This window comes from Haliaeetus leucocephalus, unplaced genomic scaffold, assembly GCF_000737465.1.
Source record: "Haliaeetus leucocephalus isolate CR32 unplaced genomic scaffold, Haliaeetus_leucocephalus-4.0 Scaffold206, whole genome shotgun sequence".
NCBI lineage: Eukaryota > Metazoa > Chordata > Aves > Accipitriformes > Accipitridae > Haliaeetus > Haliaeetus leucocephalus.
This window is the reverse complement of record NW_010972642.1, coordinates 135261-160435: the sequence shown is the minus strand read 5'-3', so window position 1 is coordinate 160435 and position 25175 is coordinate 135261. Positions and strand designations below refer to the sequence as shown.

The 25175-nt window shown below is 34.5% G+C and overlaps 1 protein-coding gene across 1 annotated transcript in view; it reads left to right on the top strand.

Annotated features, from left to right (window-relative positions):
- The window catches only part of C2CD5 (C2 calcium-dependent domain containing 5), a 65351-nt gene that overhangs the window by 16575 nt on the left and 23601 nt on the right, over positions 1–25175 (top strand). The window contains exons 10-14 of the mRNA XM_010566329.1: positions 236–321; positions 5984–6092; positions 20177–20291; positions 22852–22980; positions 24728–24919. Coding sequence (XP_010564631.1) covers positions 236–321; positions 5984–6092; positions 20177–20291; positions 22852–22980; positions 24728–24919 — 631 coding nt within the window. The remainder of the gene's footprint in view (positions 1–235; positions 322–5983; positions 6093–20176; positions 20292–22851; positions 22981–24727; positions 24920–25175) is intronic.

Sequence of the window (25175 nt, the reverse complement as noted above, 5' to 3'; positions counted from 1 at the left end):
GGGGGTTTTGTCTAAATGCTAAAAAACGACTGCTAGTCATGTGAAAACCAAATCCCAAACAGCCCCCCCCCAAGCCCAAATTAAACTGGGTGCTCAGCATTTCTTTTCTGAAAATTTAAATTATGGGGATAATTTGACTGTTTTCAGTGACTATTATGTATATTTTAAAATCAAAGTTTGATTACAAATTATAATATATGTTTCTTTGAATGTTGTTTGTACTGATACTCTTCAGGAATGGGCAGTGGGAGTGCTGGAAAAGAAGGGGGGCCATTTAAAACTCTTTTAAGACAACAGACTCAGTCAGCTCTGGAACAAAGGGTAAGGCATTTTATACTTACATTGCTGATCTACTAAAGTGAAAACTTAGCTTGTAGTAAGTTAAATGTTTCCTGTTACTTTCTGTTTAAAAATACGTGTAACTTTTAGGTCAGAAGACGTACTGCAAATATTGAACATTTAATAGCCATTTTATATACAAATTATTTAAATTTTAATGTTACTAAAGCATTAAGAAAAGTGGAGCAACTAACTGTAATGTGCACAGCACTCAAGTGATTACAGTTGGTGGTGTAAGAAACAGAGCAAAAATTACTGCTGTTTAGTCTCTTGAAGTTATTGATGCGTGTGTAAGTGTACTATTTTACCATCATGTATTAAGTTTTTACAGAAGCCAAATTCAGAAACATTGGAATAGCTTTAAACAAGGAGAATATCCCATTTATAATTGTGAAAACTTTCAGTTTTGAAAAATAGAGTTGGCACATAATTTGGCCTTTGTTCCACAACATGAAAAGGTGTGCGTGTAGCCTTTAAAAAATGGTAACTTACATAAACCTAAATCACTTCCCAAGCAATAAGAGGATTTACAGCCTTTTGAAGAACCTCTATAGGACTAAAAATGTGATCTGTTGTTATGCCGAATAGACTGTATAATAAAAATAGTGGTTATAATTCTTTGTTTAAACTTTGGAATGAGTCCTTGCAACTTTTTTTTAATAGGTTATATACTGCTTTTGTCAAAATGTTATTAGTGAGGTGTCTTGAAGGCAGAAATGTGAATGTTTTCCTATTCAGAAATAACTTCTAGTTTAATTACAATTTCTGGCTACCTGAACTAATTACATAGAACCATATATGTTTGTTGAAAACAAAATCAGCTACCTCTGTGAAATATAAGTGAATAGCTACTATTTTGAGTAAGTGGATGATTCTCTTCTCATTTTTTGTGTTATCGATTGCTAAGGGAGGATCGCCTCATAGGTTCTGTAGAAGGCGGGTATGTTCCAAAACATTGTGTGACTCTTTTTGTAGCCCTTATTTCTTGTATTGAGGATTTCTAAACAATTATTTGAAATATTTTGGTTTTCTTTTTTGTGAGGTTTTGCAGATTTCTTTGTAATCTTGTTTATGCAGAATTTTAAAATATTTGTAATGTTATTTTCAAGAACATTTATCAGATGGTAATATTTTTGCTTAGTATTTTGCATGTTGATACATTTCCATTAACATTTTAATTTCTCTTTAATTACAAATCCATGGCTTTTTGTTTTTAACGTTTTAGTTTGAAAAAAATGCTTTAAAAAGAGCCTTTTCTCTGTTTACCTTTGTTTTTGCTAGCTTTTCAGACATTTCATGGCTGATCTGTTATTTCCTTAGGAAGCTTTTTAAAAATAATTGAAAATGTAAATTAAGAGCACTTAATGCATTTTTAGAGCTTGAATTATTTGCACACTGTTTTGATAAGGCCTGTGTATGGTCTGGTGGAAAAAAAATACAGTAAAATGGGATGGAAACGGGTTGAGTCTGTTATTGATGATGACGTAGCAAAGCATGCAGACTGTTAATTGATACAAAAAATATGTTCCTGCTGTCTTTCTGAAAATTTCATATTGGATGTGGTTTTGCTATGGTTACATTTTACGGTCACCTTAAGGTTGAGTTACTTAACTAGAATGAATAACACAAGTTGTTTTGTATGTTTTAATATCGCACACATAAATAGTGCACTCTAGTTACCTGTCTGGATTAGTTAGGGTAGCGCTTATTTGGGAAAACAAAGAATAAATTCAATATGTATAATATAGTTCTACATATATTAGATACATGGTAAGTTCTTTTGAGTCTTAGTACAGTTTATTTGGGTATATGGTAGTGCTAAGGCATATTAAAACCCATTCATTTAACTGGATGTCTCCACAGCTTTTTTTTTTAATCAGATGTGTTTTTAATGTGTTAGTTAAATAACCCTAATTGCAAACGAGAACAGATTTTGTTGGAGCGGTAATATTACTTGATTTCTTCTGGTAAAATACACCAGCTATGGAAAACTCACATACATGTTACGTTGTACTTTTAAGATATTTTTAGCAATTCACAGGATGCCTGTTGATAGCAAGTGTAACTCTAGCACAGCTATCTTTGTGTATATTTTTACCTATAAAAGTGTATGTTGTATTTCCATCAGTGGGAAAATTTGAGCTTACTTTACTCATAAAAAAATTAGCCTACATTTTTGTAGAAATGTCCAAATGCTGCTCTTGATGGTATTTTGTATCTCTGACCTCAGCTTGGACAAATGCTGTTTTATTCCTCCATGTTTGCATTCTGCAAGTGCTTGAGATCTTTACTGCTGCCTTTTCAAAATGGAGATCTGTTGATCTTCATCTCTGAAGAGCACTGCTAGATAACTGTTGTGTTAGAGTGCCGTTCTCTGTGTGATTCTTTTGGCTGAAATGCCAACTCAAGCAACTTTTCTTTCCAGCACCTTCTTGTTACTATCCAGCCCAGAGATGGCACAGTAAATGTGCTTAGAATAAAAATAATTCAACCAGGAAATTAACAGTATATTAATGTGGACCAGTTCCCTACTCTGGTTCAGCCCAGAAAGCTCTATGAACATACCTGAGCATTACGAGCATTATCTGAGGGAGTGGTGCAATGATGGGAATGAATGAATGGCTGGAAGGGACTCTTGAGAACTGCTTCAGCTGGCACTAACACCACATGATATGTGTGTGTAACCTTGTTCCATGTGCTTTTCATTATTTTGTGTGTCTTTGTGTGAAATGTAGTTAAAAAAGAACACTAGCAATACATGTATACATATACAGAAATATTTTTAAACATTGTATTAAAAAAATATTTATGAGGATTTTATTGTAACCTTATCAGACTTTCCCCAAATACCAACTATAACATCTTTATGTAGTTGCAAGGATTAAACCAGTGACAGTTCTTTCAGGGTCTATGCAGTCAATGACTGTGAAATGGCATAGTGAATTGGTATTGGTAGAAGGATTGACCATCTTCAGTTGTAGCTTGGAAACTTTAAGGTTATTGTGTCTTCTTACATGTGGGAATACTCTGTGCTTGCATCACCTTGATTGCAGTAATAGAGGAGATTTGTAATAAAGAAACACTGCGTCTGGTTCTTACAGAATCTCTGTTTTCCGTGCAATAAGTATAGCTTTATAATTTTTAAGTATTGCAGGTTACCACATGTAATTGAGGCTGGAACTTGTGTTTGAGTAATATAATAGTAAAAAACCCAAATCCTCTAAATGAGCTTAAAGGGGAAGAAAAGCCATCGTATGAAGTGATGGCATTCCATCTGCGTCAGAATGAATGAGACATTATTAATGGAATAAGAGTATGTCAGAATGGTTCAGTCGGTTACCCATGTTTGCCTGCCGCTGAAATTAACTGATAGGACATAGGTCTAATTTTAGCATGTATCTTATACAGACTTGCAAGTATCGATATGTTGATTGAGATAAAGCCGGGTTACTATTTTATAGTTTTATTCCTGGTTTGTAGTGTAGGGAGTCAGGCAAACTGGAAGTCTGAACATGTTAAAATTACTTGCAGTACACAGCCTTACGAAAATGAACAAAAAATGAAAGTAATTTCTGAATCTTCATATAGATTAAAGAGCATTGGATGTGCTTATGCTTCAGAGCATGGAGTATCATTCACTTTGTTCACTACATACTACTTTAGCACAATGTAAGTGTGAGTATATATGTATATATAAAATGCGAATGTAGTATGGGCTTAATGGAATTTCATACAGGTGGCATATGCAGTAGACTTATTGATTTCTATGTTTCTGGGAAAGCTGATTATTTTTAATGTCATTAATGTTGGATAACTATATTCAAGGGACAGAGCAAACGTGTATGTTACATATTTAAATGTAAGTTAGGCAGAATGAGTGTCATGGAATTATACAGGGACAAATATTATCAGTATGCTTGTGAATCACTGAACAGTTGATATTACAGAACCACAGTGAAAGAGGGTTCTAACAAAGTGTTGATATACTGTACTGCATTTTTTCCATTTTTCATCATGAAAGATGTACAGAAGAGGAGTTCAGACTGTGTTGTAGTCAGAGCTTTCTGACTGTTCTGATAACCTGCAAAGCACTTTGTGATCTGTTAGAACCTTCTGGATGAATCTTGATGTAGCCCTCTCTAGAGATCCATCGGTGATCTTGAAGACAGATTAGTCAAGCAGGTTTGCAGAGTCCTGTGGTGAAATCTTTCTGCTTTTTAATTGCATCATAAGGCACAACTGTAGGTTTTAGTGTTTTTGGGGGTTGGTTTGGTTTGGGTTGGTTTGTTTGTTTTTCCTTCTGGTTGTTGATACTGTGGTTGCTGATTTCAAAGTTTGCCTCTTAATTTTGAAAGTCTAAGCCAAACAAAAATCCAGAAAACTTGAAGTTTGCAGGATCTTTTAAAAGTTGTAAGAGTTCTAATAACAAGTGTGGCAAGAATTCTGAAGTATTAATTTTTAAATCTCCATTGGACTTAAGTTTAAGAGGAATTTTCATGCCATGTATTGCTGGAAGAACCATGATCCTCATTTAATCTGCAGCATGTACGCTGTTTAGGTAGAAGCTCAGTTGAACTGTACTTTTGCAAGTGCTTCAAGTATGTGAGAAAGGAATCTGTATGGTACTTTCTCTCATATAAAATTATGGTGTTTATTTTTTCTATTTAACCAATCATCATGACTATATAAACCACGATTGCATGATTTTTCTTTTATTTTTCTTTTTTTGCCTCTATGCATTTAGAATTGCTGAACATAAATCTATTGCCTTTCCCCCATAAGTGTGCTATCATGTGTATATTAGACATTCCATAGAATGTCTCTGTAGAAAATAAAATCTTCCAGTTTTGGGCTCACCTCCTTTGAATATAACTGTTTTATTTCATCATGTGTGTCATAAAAAATTACTGCTATCACTTACTTTGCCTCTTGTATGAACCACATTTTTGAGTAGTTGCTGAAACTTATTAATTCTTTGTTTTAATTACAAATTACTAAAAACTAATTTATGCAAATGAATTGGAAGTGGATTTCCTCAGTTTAAGAGCTTGCAGTTGTATTTCAAAGATTTACGCTTTATTCTAGAAGATGGATATGTATGTACTTGTTACATTTAGTACTTACAACACTAGCAAAGCAGTCCATTAATATTTTTTAGGTATGTTTTCCCGTAATAAGACATTCATCATTCTTGCGAGACTACGGTTTGTTTTACCCTGTGCTTCAGGATGAAACTGCAGTCAGTTGTAACAATAAGACCTAAAAAATGGAGAAAAATGTTCCTTTATTTTTGTATCAGCTAATGAAATTAGAATTATGTTACTTAGCTGCCATTCTGAAAGTGGACCAATAGAGGCTTTGTTAACACAAATGTGTAAAGTTTTGATTATTTATTAATATTGTGCCAAGATACAACTCTATGGGGGAAAAGTATTCTTTCATTGTATAATACCTCTGCTTTTACTATACTATTTGTATATGAAGACATAGGGTAACGTAGTGCTTAGTAAGCCTGAAGGACATGTTTGGCCTAATGTAACTGCTTTGCTTGTATTTCAGGGATATTATCAATTCACTGCATGTTTATTGGCAATCAGCAGTGGTTGGTAAGCAGTCATTTGATGTTTGTTTTTAATCATAACAGGAATTTCCATTTTTTACCTTGACGACCTTTCCACCAGGCTTTCTTGTCCATGTTGGTGGTGTTGTCAGTGCACGGTCTGTGAAGCTCCTGGATCGCATTCACAATCCTGGTATGTTAACACAAGAACAACTTCCTTGCTCAAGTCCAGTCATAATAGTCATGGAATGCTAATCTTTATAACTTTATAACATAACAGTGTTTGAATAGATACTAAACTATTCTAACAATGTATATTAAAAGCAGTATTTTTCAGACAATCATTTAAGCTTGAAAAATTAGTCACTCAGGGGGTGTGTTTTTAGTGAGTAACTTTTCAGCAAGTTAATGAAATAATTAAGTACTTTGAATCCAGTAACCTTGCACTAAAAACTGTCTTTCAATTACTGAGGGTTTAATTATTTTTTTTACCGCTTTTTAATATCAAAACTTGGTGCACATTTTCCTTTCAAACAAAATAAGATGAAATACTTGATCTTAACTATGAATGTTTTCTAATTTTCAGCTCCTTCAAATCCTTAAGGACTAATGACTACAGTTTAGCTCAATACATGTTTTTAACCTCTTTTGATAAAACCTTTACAGCTTTGTTTCTGTTCTTAAAAACATATACTGAACAGTACTTTAAGATTTTTATTTAATAATTACCTGGGAACCCCAGTACTAGAACATGTGTATTTTGCATGTCCTAGTTCTGACATCAGAATTAAGTGACTTTTGATTCTGAAGACTTTGTTGTTATATTCACTGAGACAAACTGAGGAATACTGTGTAAAAACTTGGCGTTAACAGCGTACTTAAAAATGCAGACAGAGGAGAGGAAAAAATAGCACCTGTAGTGGTTTTGCATGCACTAGTCAGGAGTAATAAAACAAAGTTTGTGCAAATGCATCTTTAAAAGCAATTTAAAATTTAAAAAAAAAAAAAAAAAAAGTCTTTTTCCTTTTCTTCTTGCTGTGGCCCAAGGCAGGTAATTCTGTAAGCAGGTAGGTTGTTGCTGATCTAAAGATTCAGTCAGCTGACAACATGAAATAAAATCCGAGACGTAATTTGAATTAAACTCCCCCTACTTTAAGGGATTTTTAAAAGCATACGAGTACACAATATTGTTCTTTGTTCCCTATTGTTAAGATTTATTTACATGGTGGAGGGAAGATTAAGAGAAATGTCAAAGTATTATTTATATGCGAGTCCTCCCTTTCTTTGCCACAAAGTTGTCTTAGGCGACTGTATTTTCAACAGATTTCTGATACAGGTCATTTTTATGCAAAATTTACTGTGTGATAAATTTACTTAAGACAAAATGAAAAAAAACCTCAAATTTGCTCAAAAGTTTTTTTTAAAACTGATTTCTTGCATTATGCACCCCTTTCTTTTTACCAGCTGACTGAAAGCAGGATAAGAATTAAGAGAAGATAGAGATGCATATTTGCACAACTAAGTGGCTCTTTGCAGTGTTTTTGTGGGACTTGCAGATTGCTCCTGACAAGTGAATGTAAGATGCATGATACTTTGAACTCAGTATATTGCAAAACAATGAAAACAAAAAGGGGAATGAAGGCACATGGCTATGGGAGGGGAGGCGAAGAAGTAGAAAAAAAAATTCTGATATAGTGATAATTGTACTAAGCATTTGAGTCAAGTCTGTAAAATATTGAAGGAAACAAACTGGCAAGTGAATAAACAGGAAAATGTAGAAGAGGAAAGAACATTTGAAGGTGTATTGAGAATTTATCAATAAGAGAATAATTGCTATATACTGTACACTTTGATCACGCCTAGTGCCAGATTGCTATAGCATGCTCCTTTTTTCCCTTTCTATTTCAGCCTCTTATTAACTCTGCTGTCTGTGTCTTTCCAGTTCCTGTGGAGTGGTGTTGTCAATTGTGTTCTTGTTGGTAGTTTTTTTTCACTATTCTGCTCCTATAACTGATCTACTAATTTGCTGTTTTGAACTCAGCCTTTGTCGGAATTATGGGTAACACAAGATCATACAAACTGCTAGACTGGAATAGTTTCAATTCAGGTATTTTACTAGTCATTCAGTACTACATATGCTGACAGAAATTATGGCAGCTCAGTGAAGTTCTTAGAAATGCTGTAGGATATTTAGGTTAATGCTTCAAATTTAAATCTGTTTAATTATCAAATGCCTAAATGTCTTGTTTTAATGTTGTTAAAGGCTTTCTTTAAAATCTCAAAACATTGTTTTAGTATAAAATAGCATTGCTAAGAATAGTATCAATCTGGAAAGCTGAATGTTCAGATGATTATTTTGTAGTAGCTTTCAGCTCAGTGTCCATGAAGCAAGTAATTTAGGGAAAGAGAATAGATTATTATTTATACAGTTGGGATCACGTCAGCTGTGAATTAATTTTTTTTTTTTTAAATAATTTTTTTTGTTCTTATTTGGTTTGATTTGGGTGGGGGCTGTTGGTTAGGTTTGTTTTTTTTTTTTGCATGAGCTTGCACCTCTTCAAGGGTGGCTGTACTTCTGTTAATTTCAGGAAATTGATGAATGTGTTTGTTCTAAATAATAGTTATAAAAATTGTCTGAGAGAATGGAAAATAGACAAAGAGGACTGTCTGTTTAAAGAGAAGGGTTGTATGTAGCCCAGGATTTGTTGGTTCATAAATCTTGTATTGTAAAATGCAATCAGCTTGCAGGACTTAGGGCATAATTATTTGAACTTTTTAATCACTTTAACATCTAACTTGAAAAAAGCCCCATTATTCTATTTTGTTATGCAGATTTATGGATCAAAGCATGTAACTTCTTTATACAGCTGCAGAGAGAATGGATGAATTGATGATGCAGTCTACATAGAGTACTGGCATCTTAGGGGAAGAAATAAAGACTATCTGCCCCCCCCCCCCCCCCCCCCCCCCCCCTTCCCCTCTGGAAATTTAGCATGCTTTGGAAGAAGGCAGGCATAACTTCTCTGCATATAATATCCAAGCCAGCAGACCTTGCCAAACTTTGTTTTTAAAGCTGGCACAGTAAAAAGGTATAAAGCTGACCTCTGGGGGTTTGTTTCCCCTGGGAACAAGCTTTTCGTCTTGGTACTTCACTGTTGCAGTGCAGCTCTCTGTCATGTTCTAAATTTCAGGTTAAATTATGTATATACATTTTTCAGTTTACAAATAGTTCAATAATAGCTAGTGCCTAAAACTATTGGCTCATTTTTGTATCCTTGTTCCTTGCTAGAATAAGTGTCCTGTAATATTATAATTATGGGGGTTTCTGGTTTTGTTGGTTTTATTTGCTTGTTCTAAAGTGATAATAATCTAAAATAAATTTCACTTTCTGTGTGAAAGCAGTATTATTAAATTCTCAAATCTATTACTGGTATAGCATAGTCTGATCCAAGATGTTAAAAATGTGTCAAAATTTTTCATCTTGTATGCGACCTTGAAAGGTTTGAATTAATTGTTGCTTCTTCAACATAGTGGTAGGATGTTACCATGGAAGAGTTTTATGAGAATAACAGAGTAATTGAGTTATGTGCAGACACTAAACTTACCTTGAGCTAGGCTACAAAGTGATCCAAAATGTAAGCCTAGGAAGTTAAGGGGAAGTCATTAATTCATTTCTTGACAGTAATTTTAGAGTTAATACCTTGCTGAGAACTGTATTTGTGTTGCCTTGAGATGTGTCAGCAGCTCTGTAGTAACAGTCTTGATTAATCCTACTAGTAGGGACTGAGCAGTTTATGCTTACAGTCCTGGAAGTATGTTTCTTTTGCAGTGCTAGGTGTGTTCCTGAACGAAGAAGAAAGGAGGAAGGGAGTAAATCAGTTGTTGCATATCATGTGTGATGGATAGTAGAGTTGCAGATTACATACAAGTTAACTCTGTTTTAGGAATAATGAATATGCTGTGCAGATCTGTTGTTATTGAGAAACCAAAGGAGAAGATTTCTATTCATTTCCACCTTCTAGAGCTTTATTGCCAACACTGTCATTGCTGGCTAATACTTGGTCTGAAGGAGAGCAGGGATTTATACAGCTTAAGGAAAACAATACTACATCTTTGCATTACATTCATGTTAGCAAGAGCGTGATCAGAAGCAGAAGTAGGCTAACATTATTTTCCTTTTTGAAAATGTTCAGGCTTCATTTAAGCCTGCTAGTAACCTGTTTAGTAACTCTTTTTTTTTTGCCAATGGCAGGGAGGTTTGTTTAATTAAAGTGTGAGATACAACAGGACCATCTGATGGTGGTGAAAAGTCAGAGATTTGAAGATGCTTGAAAATCAAACATGGAAGTAAAGAATGACTTTATTTCATGAATAGAAAAGAAGCTACTTAAATATCTGGGAGTTGCATATAGTTCAATGACAAAATCATTTAAATGCTTGTAAAATTACAAAAAGATGATCAAGATGAATCTGCAAGATAAAAGTAGAGAGACAAGAGCGCAAGTTCATAGAAAAGAGGGGACAATGCAGTGGAAGAAATAGTCTGGTGCTGTCTCTGAAAAAGGATGTTAAAGATGTACTATAAATATAAAAACATGAAAGTAATCCTGGATCCGTAAGACTGGATCTTTGTTAAAGTTTCTTCCTGAGGTTAAATAGAGGGAAGAAAGGTTCCTTAGGAAATGCAAGAAACTTGTTGAATAAAGACTGCTTTTACATATGGCTGTTTAACGCCACTAATATATACAGTGTTCTCGCGTAATTATGTTTTTAAACGCATCATTCAGGGAGCTGCTTCAGCAGTGATTCTTCAGTTCCAGTAGTCAGAAACATGGAAGGAGAAAAGATCGTTAATAAAATTCCTAAGGGTCTCCTGAGCTCCTTGTGTGATATCCAGACTTGCTGTTGGAATGTGAAATTCTCCAGAACTCTAGTTTTGTATATGAGGAAATGCAGGAGGAAAGCTTGAATATGTTCTGGTTCTGTAACTGAATGCTTTTCTTTCACAGAAATACAAACATGCAGTGAATGTGCAAATGACATTTCATACTGCTATCTGGGGTGTAAATGTGGCATACTTGTAAGAACACAGTAGAAAATGTCAGAATGTTTTTGTTAGTGTCTGATGTGGCTATCCCTCAGAACTAGCAGAAAACAACATTTTAAGCTTGACCTCTCACCTTTTTCTTGGAGGATTTCCAGGTTGACTTCTTGTACATCAGTGTGTGTTGATATGATAATGGGAGGTTAAGGCAGCTGTCAGAGGCTTTTCTGAACAGAGCGAGGGGTTGCAATGTTTTTCAGTAATATTTTACTCTACTTTTCTGCAACCCTTCCAGAGGGGTGAATATTCCTAAATGGTTTTTATGGTTAATGTGAATGGTGTTTGAATATTATTTTTTGAAGCAGATGCACCCTTATATTAATGAAATAATTTTCTTTGGGACTGTTTATTGTTTTTCTTTTGGAGAGTTCTGAGTAGATACTTATGTAACTGAACAAAGGGTGATCACTGTCAGTGAGTATAGAATAGTATTCCTATGTTCTGTTAGAGATTAATTAATTAATAATCTTGGCATTTAAAGTCTTTGTTTTAGAATTCCTTGCCTAATAGTAAGTAATGCTATTTAATCTGTTCATGCTGATTTAAAAGTCTCCCTGAAATTTGGCTAATAGTGTGAAAGCCATCATAGACTTTTCACTGCACAAATGCTCCAATAAAGCTGTTGCTTATTGTGCCACTACAGTTTGGTTTTGAATTGATAGTACATGAGAGAGACAACCTTGGTTTTGTGGAAGAGTGTTATTCTATTATCTTCATACAATTTCCTTCATGGATTACAATGAGGTTTTTCAGCCTTAGAATATGTCACTCTGTGGTTGCAAAGGTATAGTTGTAGAACTTCTTGCCTGGCTCAAAACATATTATTGTTAGTAGAAAACTACAATTATACTAGTTGAAAGGACACCTTCCTAACTACTACATAATTACAGGTAAACAGGTCCTTGTAAAATGTCCACTGGCAGTATTGTAGGAAGATGGCTGATAACACAAGTTCTGACTGACCAAAACAGGATTATAGAAATAACTCTGGTTAAATGTCAATGGATAAGATCATTATCTGAGCTGAATTAGGCACAAGAGATTTTCCTTCTAAGTGCTAAGACTGAAGTTCCTCAATATGCTATGTTTCTTACAAAGAAATACCATAGTTTTTGTCTTTCTTTTTTTTTTTTTCCTGGTTCAGTTTGTACTTTGGGTTCTGTTAGTGCAATTTTTCTTTGACCTTTTGCACTAATATTTTCAGTGGTTTTTATAAGTTTTGACTTTTTGGTGTCTCTTAATGCAGTCTCATTGAGGTCCTGAACTCACCCCAAAAGGCACTGTAGGAAAGGCTCCCTGGATCTACAAGTTGAGAGGCTTCTCTCACTAGTTTGTCTTAAAACAAAATAAACAGTTGTGAGTGGATAGAAATAATGAATGCAGAGGTTCTGTGAATGTAACAAGTAAAAGCCTGAGGAGTGTAAAGAATGAATAGGAAATAGAGAGGCAAGTATCGTTTTGTGCCAAATAATGCTGTCCCATTTCTGCAGTTGTGCAGTGAGGTAGATAGTCTGCGTGGCAGTCAGCAAGAAAGCGTCAGTCCTGTCTGTGAACATATATCTGTGTTTATGGAGAGATTAATTTTTTTCTGTATAAAATTCTGTATGTTTCTTTCAAGGACTGTGTTAGATAAATTAGTATTATTGTTGCTTGTTTTAAGGTTCCAGCTACTTTGGCTTGTTTAAAGCTTTAAAATCACACTTGTAGTTCATTTTGTGACACTAGTTACAAAATGGATGAAATGTGGTTTAAGAAGACGTGGCTTGTTATAGCATAGTGTCTCCAGCTTTGGGTAATAGCCCCTTTGTTGCTGACATATGAAGATGTCCTTTGAAGATTGCTCATGTTTTAAAATAGGTTGTGTTTATTGTGCCAAGATGATAAAGCAACAGAGAGATAAAAGATAGAATAACTAGTTTCTTTATTACCTAGCAGCTCTTCAAAGTGGCAGACCTTGCCCTTGTTACTGTAATAGAATCAATTAAAACAGGTCCCTAGACCTTCTTTAGTGTCCCACTTATCTTATGATTAGAGGAACCTTATACACAGCTGTGAGGACTTCACCATTATAGGATGAATGGCTGATCAAAATAATAACTAAAAGCTGGAATGACAAAGATACATATTTAGGCCTGGCACACTGATTTTCCAGAGACAAATTAATTTCTGATATTTAACATTTTATGTTCAGATACTACTTTTGAACTTTTATAATTCTAAGGAAGTATGGTGAAGTTTAAACCTTTATTTTTAAGTGTTATCATAATGGTTTAATTTTAGGTTTAATATTTAATATGTACACACATAAATACTCTGAACATCTTTTTTTCTTCAGATGTTGTATCTTTTGATTTTATTTTATTTTTAAAAATTTTATTTAAGTTGTATCACATGGTAGTTTCCTTTAGTGATAAATTATTACAGCAGTTTTTTGTATTATTGCATGATTTTTTATTTTTATTTTTTAAGATGATACTTTTTTGCAGCTTGTGCTGTTCCTATCAGACCTTCATCTATGATTAAAAGCAAAAGTTACAGGATGTATTACTATTCTGGCTGTGTAGTTAATGCTTGTTGGTACTTGCAGCAGATTTTGTTGAACAAGTTTATGGAAAACTATTGCCACAAAGATTACTTTTAATACTTAGAAAAGGTTAAATTATGCTGTAGTTTGTCGAAGTGATTCTTGCATGTTTATTCCTAAGATCAATTAAAAGTATAACTTGCAATATGTGGCTGATAGACAAAGTGTAGAACAGTGGAGGTTTGCTTTTTTCAGTGTGAAGCTCCAAGTAGTTGTATGCTTGCTTTTTTTTTTTTTTTTTTTTTTTTTTTTTTTTTTTTTTAAATCTGGGACATTCTGTTTAGATTTACAAAGTTGAATTAGTTTGGATCACAGATGGTATGCCACAGTGGACTGTATAAAATACTTGTGTGTAGTGATGTCAGTCATAAGGCTTACAAGATGCTAATCTTTAGGTATCTCAGCATTTAAACTGTTCCAAGAAATATTTACTTGAGATGAGGAACAAATGCAGGGAGACATCTCAAGGCTTGCTGTTGGGGATGTTGAGAATATAAAGTTGCTCAGGAATATGGCTGAGCAAGCTGATTGGAAGTTAAAGTAGGATTCCAAAAGCCAAACTTTGAAGTAGGATTTTTATAATTCCCTTTTAGGGGTGAGATAGGTAAAAACATCTCTTGATCCATTTTAAAATTCCTTAATGGAGGTATAATTCCATATGTTTCTGTCTAAATTACAAACACATTCACCCATATCAGAGATATAGAAGCTATGGAGATTCTGTTAATTCTGTTTCATATTTAAAGTAACTTTTTTTTTTTTTGGTAAGAAAAAAAGAGCATTCTCTAGCTTCCTAGCAGTAATACAGGTATTTTTCTGAAACTCAGAATATAAGAAAAGAATTCAGGAGTTTTGATGGGAATGTTACTAAGGGACACTTTGCTGCTTGGTATTAAAACTAACACTACTCAATAGTGAGCTGCCACTAAAAGGAGTGGTGCTGCTTTTCTGTATGATTCCTACCATGTGCTCTTGCAGTCTTCTGGTGGTCATGTAGTGATTTGGCCTGACCAACCCAATAGAAAACAAGCCCTGCAAATGAATGGTTTTCTGTTCAATCAGCCAGCTGAAATATCTCATCCTGTAAATGCATGAAAGCTGGATGTGATTTTAATCCTAAACATTCTTAAAATTATTTCTTCAGTAATTTAATTTCTTCAACAACCAGACTTAGACCTGCTTTTTTGCTCATTCAGCAGTTTGGGCTTGAGAACTGAGATATGTGCTCTCTGACCTCATCTGGCAGAACAGCACTGATTCAATATTATTCTCCAGGCTGGATGCTTTGTCTGTAGTTTAACTTTTGTAGGAGTAAGTGTACCTGTTCTCTTTGGTGGTATGGTTGCACTGCTTTCTGCTGTTTTAGTGTATCTTAGTTTTCATTTGATAAATTCCAATAATCTACTTCCTCAAGTTTTCATTTTCACATCTTTTAGTCTTAAGGGTGAATATAGGGAGTAATTTTTAAAAAAGGATGGGGTGGCTTTGAAGATCTTTGGAAAGTTTTAGGTTGATCTGCTGTAGGCTTAGTTATTTGCTACCCAAATTTTGTGTTTAAACTTTACAGACAAGAGGATTTGGCTTTTTGTACACTCCCTTATGAAATATTTTAGAAAGATGATGGGAAATTTCAATATTTATGGGATAACCAGAGAGGATTAAATTAAACTTCAGGGTCCAGGGAAGGGTGCTTGTAAACCTAACAAAGGTGTCTCTTGAAAAAAAAACCTACAAAAAAAATCCCCAACTTTTTTCTGTATAAGCTGATTAATAGGTTTTAATAAAGAAGATAAAAGAATAAGAGGGTAAGGAAGGTGTGGATAATGGCTCTGCCTAGTGAAAGACTCAGATTGAATTTGAAAGAATATTACTGATGCCTCCGTTGCCATTTTGGAGACAACAGAACAATGAGTCATTTCTAGATTGTGAAAACTTTAATAGTATGATTGTCATCCTCATTTCAGAATGTTGCATTATAAATGTAAATATTTACTGAATTATACAATATTGAAATAGGTTGAAATTAATCATACAGTTCCTGTTTCAGAATAATTGTCTCAGGATGTCTAGGGATTCAGCTTTAATTACAGTAACTCTTGAGTATCATCTGTGTAATCAAGAGTCCATTCTTCTTAATATTTCTTCAGTTTTTAAAAATCTGTATGGACCTAGCATAATGCAGATTCTGGCTAATTCTTGAAAGGCCCTGTACAAGTGAACCTCTAGCAAATAACTTTGGAGAGGTGTTGCTTCTTATGAATCAGAAAGTATTGATAGTGTCCAGGGTTGTCTCCAGGTGAAAGATTTGGACAGGATGTTGTCCCATTGACAATACAGCCTCATAGAAGTCAACCTGGTATTTTAAAGGAAAGAGATAGGTGAATGGGTGGTGGGTAGAACTGACTCAAACATGTAGGGCACAAAATAAATACAGTGCTGTTTGTATCTTCTAAAGCTGTTTAATAAAATGCTTGGAAAGTTTCAGCTGGAGGAGGTTTGAGTTGGCACGATTTTTATAGAATACTGTACTGTTGACAACATTGTTTCTCAGGTCTTCAGCTCTAGAAACAGTGTGCTTTGCTTCCACTTCGTTATAAATATCATGCCAATTTTGAAACATTAATAAAAGTAGGTTTAATATTCAGTCTTTGGTTTCCAATAAAGGGTGCGTAATAGCAGTGTAATTTTTGCAGATTTTTTTGCTTAAAGTTGTAGATAAACCTTGCTATAAACTACTTGGTAGATTTGCTAGAAAAGCTTGTGATTGAGTGCTATGTATGCTTGCCTTTTTGCTTCCACCTAGAATCCAGGGCCATTACTTTCTGTAACCATTTCAGTGAGCTGCCATAGTTTTCAGTCTGTACTGTCACCTGATCCAAGCATGCGCCAAAATACCCACCGTTTCTGGCTACTGTCTGCTGAATCTGCTTTGCAAACCCTTAGTTCTTAAGCTTTTGCCTTAGCAAAAAACAACAACAGACACTCTTATGGAGTGTACTGGACACATGCCATCCTGCTTCCCTAACTCCTCTAATTGTTTATGTAAATCCTTAGCTTTACTAAACTTGTAAATGCTACAATGGCATCCCCATGTGAAATTGTGTGGCTCATGTGTCAAAAAAGGCTGCTTGTGAAAATATTTGTCAGAAGAATATGAATGCTACACATTGCACTGCATTCAGTGTTTTGTATCAATTTATTATTGCAATGTCGTGGTGTTTGATTTTAATTGTAGACAATCATTTTGTGTTTTAATATGCAAAGGTAAGTTCAAGTAAACTAAATGTACAGTATTTATATATAAACATACTGTCGTATTTTTGGCCTCTTCCTGGAAGAAAAAAATACTTACTTAAATGTCTTAAGCAGAGGACCCAGTCGTCTTTACAAACACTTGTTTATGCATGACTCGTATAGAAATTTTTGAACTTGTGCAATAAGAATTTGTTGGATTTTTTTGAAAGATATTGGGCCTGATCCTGTTAACACTGAAGACAATGGCTGGAAAATTGTTCTTATCTCTAATAAGAATGAAAATGATCCATTATATTACTGTAGTTAATAGTTTTGTTAATTCTGATGTTGAACAGATTTTCAGAGTAAAGGGTTAAATATTTTTTAGCAAGACATAGCATTGAGCAACCTAACAACAATATGTGCTTTCCATTATGATAAGGCGTTCTTGTAGGTAAGTTAGGTGAGAAAATTGTGCTAACGCTCTTAGGTATATGTTTCTAAACTTTAATTTAAACTATAAATTTTTGTGGAGGAAAGTTAAAAGTTTGCATAGAGTTTGGGACCCGTCACTATTTCTACCTTTTCTGTTCCCTTTAAGCATATATGTTCCCTTTCAGCATTTCATTCTGTTTCAGTTTTACTGTGGCTACATACCTTATCAGTATCATATTCTTGTTTGTAATCTTATTCTTTATTCCACAGCACTTCCCCTGCTCATCCCCCGTCGCTTTACCTGTTGCTCACTTTCAGCTCCTTCATCATGACTTCACATTTTCTTGCACTTCTTGTCATAGAAAGGTCTTTGATAACAAGTAGAAGCAGTTTTTGCCAAATGGTACCTAAAGGTGTGAAGAGAAAAGTGATGATTTAGTAAAATTGGCTTTTTTGTCTTTGTTTATGTCTGGAAAAAGATTAATTCTCCTTTGTAGGTGTTTTTCTGTGAAGTACAAAAATTTGTGTGGCTGTTCAGTCAGTGTTTATAGCCAGCTGTCTGTGATCAAGTCTAATTGAGCAAGAATTGTTCTGCATAGTCAGTGAACCACTTTTCTTACAAACACTTTTCTGTTAGAGAGAGAAACGCACATTGGTAAGTGATCTTGTCCATGATTGGATGGGGAAGGAGGAATTGTTCCCAAGATCCATGTCCATTCCACCATACAGAGTTAGTGATAACATTTACAGAGCGTGCTTGTGGTCTCGCATCTCCCATACAGCTCCCCATTTTGTCAGATCATGTAGCCATTGCCTTAAGATGGATTTCCAAAGTTGCTGTGTTCGTGTACCACTACTGCCATTACCTGGTGGCAGCAATCACAGCCTCTGTTCAGACAGAGATGCACACGCAAAAGAGAAGACATTTCACCTCCCACTTTCCTTTATGTGTACCACAAATGGTTCTCATAGCTGAGCTTGGGAACTCCAACCCTATAATGTGATGGATTATTTCTGCATGATTCTCAGCTGTTGAAAGCTGAAGAGTGTGAGACTTTGCTAGCAGGTACTCCAACCATCTGAGTCAGGATTACTGTGTGTCATCTTGAGCATTTGATTTTCCAGTTAGTTAAAGTGTTTTAAACGATGTTTTCACCTTGATAGACAGCGAAGTGCAGTGCCTTGAGATTCTACTAGTAATGCATTGAAACATGTTGAAGGTGAACTCGGATGTAATGGAACATGATTGATACAGTCAATGAAAATCCTTAGCCTGTTTTGTGTCTTGATGTGTATATTTTTGTCTTGATTATGTAGAACCTTCCTAAGAACTATAACTGTAGGATTTTTTTCTGTTCAGTGTTCATTTCTTAAAGCAAAGGTTGGATAAACTTCAGTCTGGATACCCAAGGCTAGTCAGTACACAAGCGTTAACATCTGAAGTTAGGTATAGTTGAATATACATACCTTTGTGCTCTTTTTTGATCATAAGTTCGTTTTAGAAAGCTGAAAGTCTAGTTCTAAACGAAAAGTTGAGGTAAATTCATGAATGAATACATTTTGCCGTACAATATTTTTGTTTCAGTAAATTTCAAAATCTGTGTATATCTGCATCTTTCATTTTTGTTTGTCATGTTGTCAGAGAACCTAGTGTATGATATAGGGTTGTCATACACTATATTTATAAATATCCCTATTAGTACAAAATTGGTTCCCAATGAATCTCAGGTTTTGACATTGATATTCTAAATTATGATTCAGCAAGGAGATCTCAATGGCTAGAAGTTTGTATCTGTGCAAAGTTCAGTTGATTTCGGGGAAATTGTATAAGAATCTGTCTACTCAGAACCCTTTGTAGCATCTGAGTGCCTATATTGTTTGTTATTGTTTTTCCCCTTATTTTATGTATCAACAATTAACGTAGTTTTCAACTAAGTTTATTGGTACAGGTAAGCCATTTTGAAAGAAGAAACAGTTGACAAACTCTAATTGTAAATGGCAATACTTGTTGACTTCATATGTAAAAAGCTTGCGAGAAGAGCTTTAGTTCTGGGAAACTAATTGCTGAGCAGTTAAAATAAATGGATTGCATAAACCTATTCTAGTAGCACTCTTTTTTTCAGTTTTTATGTAGTATGCAAGAAAAACAGGTAGGATATGTTTCAACATAAAATCTGAAAGACAGTAAAGGTAATTACAATCTATTGGGGGGAGAGGGTGGAGAAAAAAGGTGTGGTTGTGAGGATATTGAAGCAGAAGAACATTGACAAATACATAGCCAGCATATATCTTGTACTTCTTAATGTTGTTAATGTAGAAGTAGTTGCAAACACCTATGGGTTCTCAAAGTTAGAAGTCTGAAATAAGGACCACAGAGTGGTGTGTTTGGCTAGTGATACGGTCTTGAACAAATATTTTAAAAATCTGGTCAACAGAGAGAACTGCTTGCAGTAGGAAAAACTGTTGAGGTTATTTCAAAGATGGCAAGTGTATACTGAAGTAAAATGTTACTTTATTACTACAAATACTGTTTCATTATTACTAGCTTTTCAATATTGCAGAGTATCTGTGATGCTTTGTTGCAAGTTACATGTTGTTCTCATGTTGTTGGAAACTGACAGTATGGTCTTCAAGTGGGTAGAGATTGGAACAGTATCTACAGTATTTTGGTGTTATCTGTCATATGGATAACAACAAGAATGCAGTAATTTGTCAGAACCTGTTCGCATGGGTGATAAACAAGAAAATTAATGAAAAAGCCCTGTTAGCGTTTGCTTGAAGTGTGATAGCTAGGAAATAAAAAGTGTCCAGATACAGCAAAACACTTGAATATGAAAAATTCAACTTTGCAGATTAATTGCATGAAGCTTTATGTTGACATAGTGCAGAGTAGTGAACTGATTTATACTTTGTCTTTCAGATGAACCAGAGACACGAGATGCATGGTGGGCAGAAATCAGACAAGAAATAAAATCCCATGCCAAGGCATTGGGTTGTCATGCTGTAGTGGGCTACAGTGAATCAACTAGCATTTGGTAAATCATGATGATGATTTAATTTTCAAAATGCCACAGAATATTTATTTCGTCTTCAGTGGATTAAAAATGATGAACTGTTTCAACACAGCTGTTGGTACTGTCTAGTATATCTACTTTGGAGAGTTTGTCAAAGTAACTTTCTGAGATTTCAGTCTTGTGTGTTTTATTTTGGTTTGGTTTTTTTTTTTTATAGTATGTTTTGGTTTGGGTTTTAAGATCTTTTTTTTTCTAATGAACATTACACTTTTTATTTAACAAAAAAATTTAAAACCTACATATTTCCTTTTGTAGTAACAATACTAATTTATCTCTGAAGTTTTCTAAACCTAATCTCCCTAAATAGTTAAGACTCTTCCTAGAAGTATATGTACTGCAGTTTCATTATTGGGTAACAACTGGCAGACCAGTACTTAAACAGTAAACTTCAAACTTAAGGCACAAGTTCTTTACTAGGAATGAATTAACTGTGAGTTAAAGGAGAATATGCTGCCTGATAGATCTAGAATACTTTAGGTGTAAAAATTCTGTATTTCTTTCTGGAAAATGCATGTCATTATTTTTATCTTTCAGTAGTGTTTAACATAGTAAACCACAGCTCTGCAGTAGTCTTTGTGAGGTTGAATTCCCCAGCCCTGCATCCTATTCAGGTCAAAACTCCAGTGTCTTACTGTATTCCATTTGGCTAAGAAAATTCCAATCTTGTGTATTTTGGTGGCTTAATAACAAACTTTGTGAGAGGCTTGGAGATTGGGAGAAATGGTTTGGGATTCATCTAATTACTCGTTTCTCTCTGGCCCAGGAAAGGTTGTATCTCTTTCTAGCTCCAGAAGGGCATCTATGAAGAGCTCCTCCTGGGGCCACGTGTGTCTGACTGGTATCAAACAGAAAAGTACTCTGGCTCGCTAGTTGTTTTGAAATGATTTAGGAAGGTAACTGAAGCAAACTCAGACATCTGAATTTATTTTCTGTCAAGCTGGTTTTGCCTAAATACTTTAAAGAAAAAGTGCTAAAGCTTTGCTTTGTTAAAGAGAGAAGTTGGAAACAGAACTTTCATTTTACTTAGCAATTGATAAGTTGAAGAAAGAAATACAGAGTTATACAGTGCTTTCATGAGTGCACACCATCTGTTGGTAAAGTAAAGTAGTAAGATAATCAGAAATGATCAGTCTGAAAGCCACAGCGTTGATTGCTTGACATCTGTTGCTCCTTCACATTTATTGCTTCACTGCTGGTAAAAAACACCACCACCAAATATATTGCTCTTTCACAAAACTTGAAAACAATTCTTGGAAGTCAGGTGCTTGTGCTAGTAGAGTAGGAAAACAGGAGAACTTACTTTACAGACAGGGCATGGTTTGTATTCCTTATGCTGTCTTGGCTGGTTATGTCCTGTCTTGCTTGGTGTATTAAAGACCATATTTACTTCAGAATTGCAATGTGCAAGTTTCCATTGCTGAGGGATGAACTTGCATTAAAAAATGGAAAATTTATTCCTTCAGCTGTCAGTCTCCTTGTAAGAAGCATTAATATTTTGTATTCTTTTTTTTCTACTTTAACTATGAGGAAAGAATATACAGAGTATAGACAGGCAGTCAGTTACTGGGTTATTTCACACTTTCATTTTTCTTAAAGAGTTTAATGTAATAGTATTTGATCATTGATAGAATTTAGATTTCCCATGCTTACTTGCCAGTTCAGCTTCATTCCATTCTTAAAGGGCAAGGCTCTGTCTGTAAGTACTGGTCTGCCAGACATGATAGATATGAAAAATTATTCTGGAAAGAGAAACAACAAATGAAAAAGGCATATGGGCATATGTATCATTCTAGAAAATGTGGGAAAGCTTTTCTCTGTATTTTTTCCAATAGAGTATTTTAAGTACTGGATGTTAAGAGATTTGTTTCTTATTTAACAATTTCAGAAATACTAAAAGCTCTATGATCATAATTTGCATTTCTGAGAGCTTTAACTGCTAAATCATGAATATGGTCAGTTACTTTATATGCTATATGTACTATTATTTGTAGTTGTTCATAGTCAAATTATTACTGTTTTGCTACTTTTTATCCTCCAAGAAGCACCCTTGTAAGTGTTGTGTTGTAACTTCATTTTGAGAGTGAGTGTTTGTAAGATGATGAGACTCTCAACTTCCATTTTACTTTGGTAAACAATTATGCCTTGTTTTGTTTTGTTTTTTAAATGTTTGTTTGCTTTTGTTGGTTGGCTGGATTTCTTTTGCATTATTAACCATAGTATTGAAAACCATACTTAAACCTGGTTAGCCTTTGTGATGTTACAGCATATTATTTATAACATAGGGCATAGCTCTTTAGTCTTTCTGTTCAATCCTTCTGCATCTCTTACTTTATACAATGGTTTAAATATCAGAAGAGGATTGTTTGTGAGATTTAACGGATAAAATTGTACAAATATACAAAATTAGTAGTTACATTGAATTTATTGAGACTTTTGTACCAGCCTTTTAATCTAATAGTTTTAAGCAAAAGTAGCACTAAGTAGTAGGAATTCACTTTGTTGTAATTCTTTTCTCTTATAGTGAAGAGGTCTGTATTTTGTCCGCGTCTGGCACAGCAGCTGTACTGAACCCTAGGTTTCTTCAGGATGGCACCATGGAAGGCTGTTTGGAACAAAGGTTGTCATGGCAGCCTGGCTTCTTTTCCATAGGGTCAGAGAAGGGAGAGGTTGATTTTTTTCCTCAGAGCCAAGATAGTTCTTCTCTATTAGGGTAGGTTACAGTGTTACAGTGCAGGATGCGGGACCAACCACTTTACTGCTTTTCACTAACAACAACAACAACAGAAGTAATGGAACTCTGCACCAAATTAGATATTCTGTTTTTATTTCTAACAGTCTGAATAAGGTAACACATTTGACTACTAACCACAGATCATAACTCAGTTTTTTTTTTCCTTTGCCGCTCCTCAGGTATCTTTCTCAACTTTGTATCACACTATAAAAAATGACAGATGTGTGATAAATTACATAAGCCAAAAACTGCTGTGGTTGTAATATGTGTATATATGCTCTCTATATACTATTTAAGAGCTGTATGGGAGATAAAATAGCTTGGTTGTAAAACAAAGATAGTGCCAGATTTTTACAAAAGATATATGTTTTAGTTGAAGTTTATGAACAAAATCATGAAACAGAAGGAAAAACATGAAGTTTCCCTTTGTTTCTGCTCTTGCAAATAAAATCTGAAAAATGAGTATTGACAAACAGTTATTTTTAGGAAAAGATAATTAGATTAACTAATGCATATTGGTAATTTATTACGTGTTTGTCAGGATAGTCATCAAATATTTCAGGGGGTTATTGTAGTAGTAAGTAAGGCTATTTATTACACCTTAGCACTTGCTTTACTTTTTCCATAATAACCCTGCCATCATAGTATTATTTATTATTCTTTTACTTTGTTAGCAGGAGGCCATTATCTTCTTGTGTAGATAGACTTTTGAAAACTGTAGCCAGAACAAAAATAATTTGTTTCCGTATTCACTATATGATGGAGAGAAAGAAATGTCATGTTCATAATATGAAGAAAATTGCATTTTTATCAAAATATGTATTTGGGTGCTACTAAGAGTCTTGGCATAGATGGGAAATGCCAAAGGAAGGTAAAACAACTAAACGGACAAAGCCTATGTTTGAGACAATACATTTGCCAAAATCTATGATAACTAATGTTCTAAATCTGTCAGATTTGCTTAGGCATCTCTTCAAAATTCACTGGGAAGAATTGTTTATGTGAAACAGAATAAATTTGCGGTGATGCAGTTAGCCTGTGCTTTCCCTGTTCATATTTTTAGAGTGGTTATTCCTGGGTATTTCTTATGGGGGAATGGGACTAAGTGTTCTAAGTGAATAACAAGTTTTACCTAATACCTTATCTTAGGAAATAATCTTGCTATTCTTCTTACAATGTTTATATATATTGTGCTGCTTCTCGGTAGGATGGTTGGTTTGTTGTTCATGTTCTGCTCATTAGGTTTGTGTAGGTTTTTGGACACAACCCATGTAAAAGAGGCTTTTCATTGTATTTGGTACAGCAAATTCCCTGTACAACTGTTGTACCATGGACTACATTTAGAAATCATAGTGCCTAAAGCCAGCTCAGTAATGTTTTAGGTTTATATAAATTGTTGGTCATTGTATGTACTTTTTCTTGATCCCTGCATAACAAGTTTCAATGCAAGTTTTATTTATAGCGTTTTAGCTAGTAGTGTGCAGCCTAATTTTATTCTTCTAATTAATAAAATGCAATACTTGTCTCATTGGTATAATGAAGCAGAGTATAGCTGCAGTGTATGATTTAAGTAGCTATCTGTAGGTGTTTATACAAATGTGCGCGTATTGATCATTGTTAATAAGATGCAGATGTTTTAAGTATATTCTCCATAATGTATTTTTAGGATTGAAGAAGCTTCACCACCAGGTTGTGGATTTTGCCATATACCATATGATGAATTGAACATGCCATTCCCTGCTCACCTCACTTATTGTTACAACTGCAGGAAGCAAAAAGTTCCTGATGTCCTTTTCACCACAATTGATCTTCCTGTAGAGGCAGTAGTTATTGGGAAGGGATGTCTTATTCAAGCCAGGTATCTATCAAAATGTTTTCTTAGTAAAGTTTTGGAGATCTTTGAAAGAGTTCCTGTTGCTAAAATCCAGTATGTCATCAAACCTTAAATTTTTATGGTGAATTGCTAGGAGTTAATGACAGTGTATTAGGGTACAGGAGGATGACAGCCTTCTCTTCCCCCTCTGTTACGTGTCTTGTCTGTTGATGGACATCTGGTAACTTACCCATGTTGATGGGCATTTGGTAAACGTTCTGCCTTTTTTTTTTTTTAAATG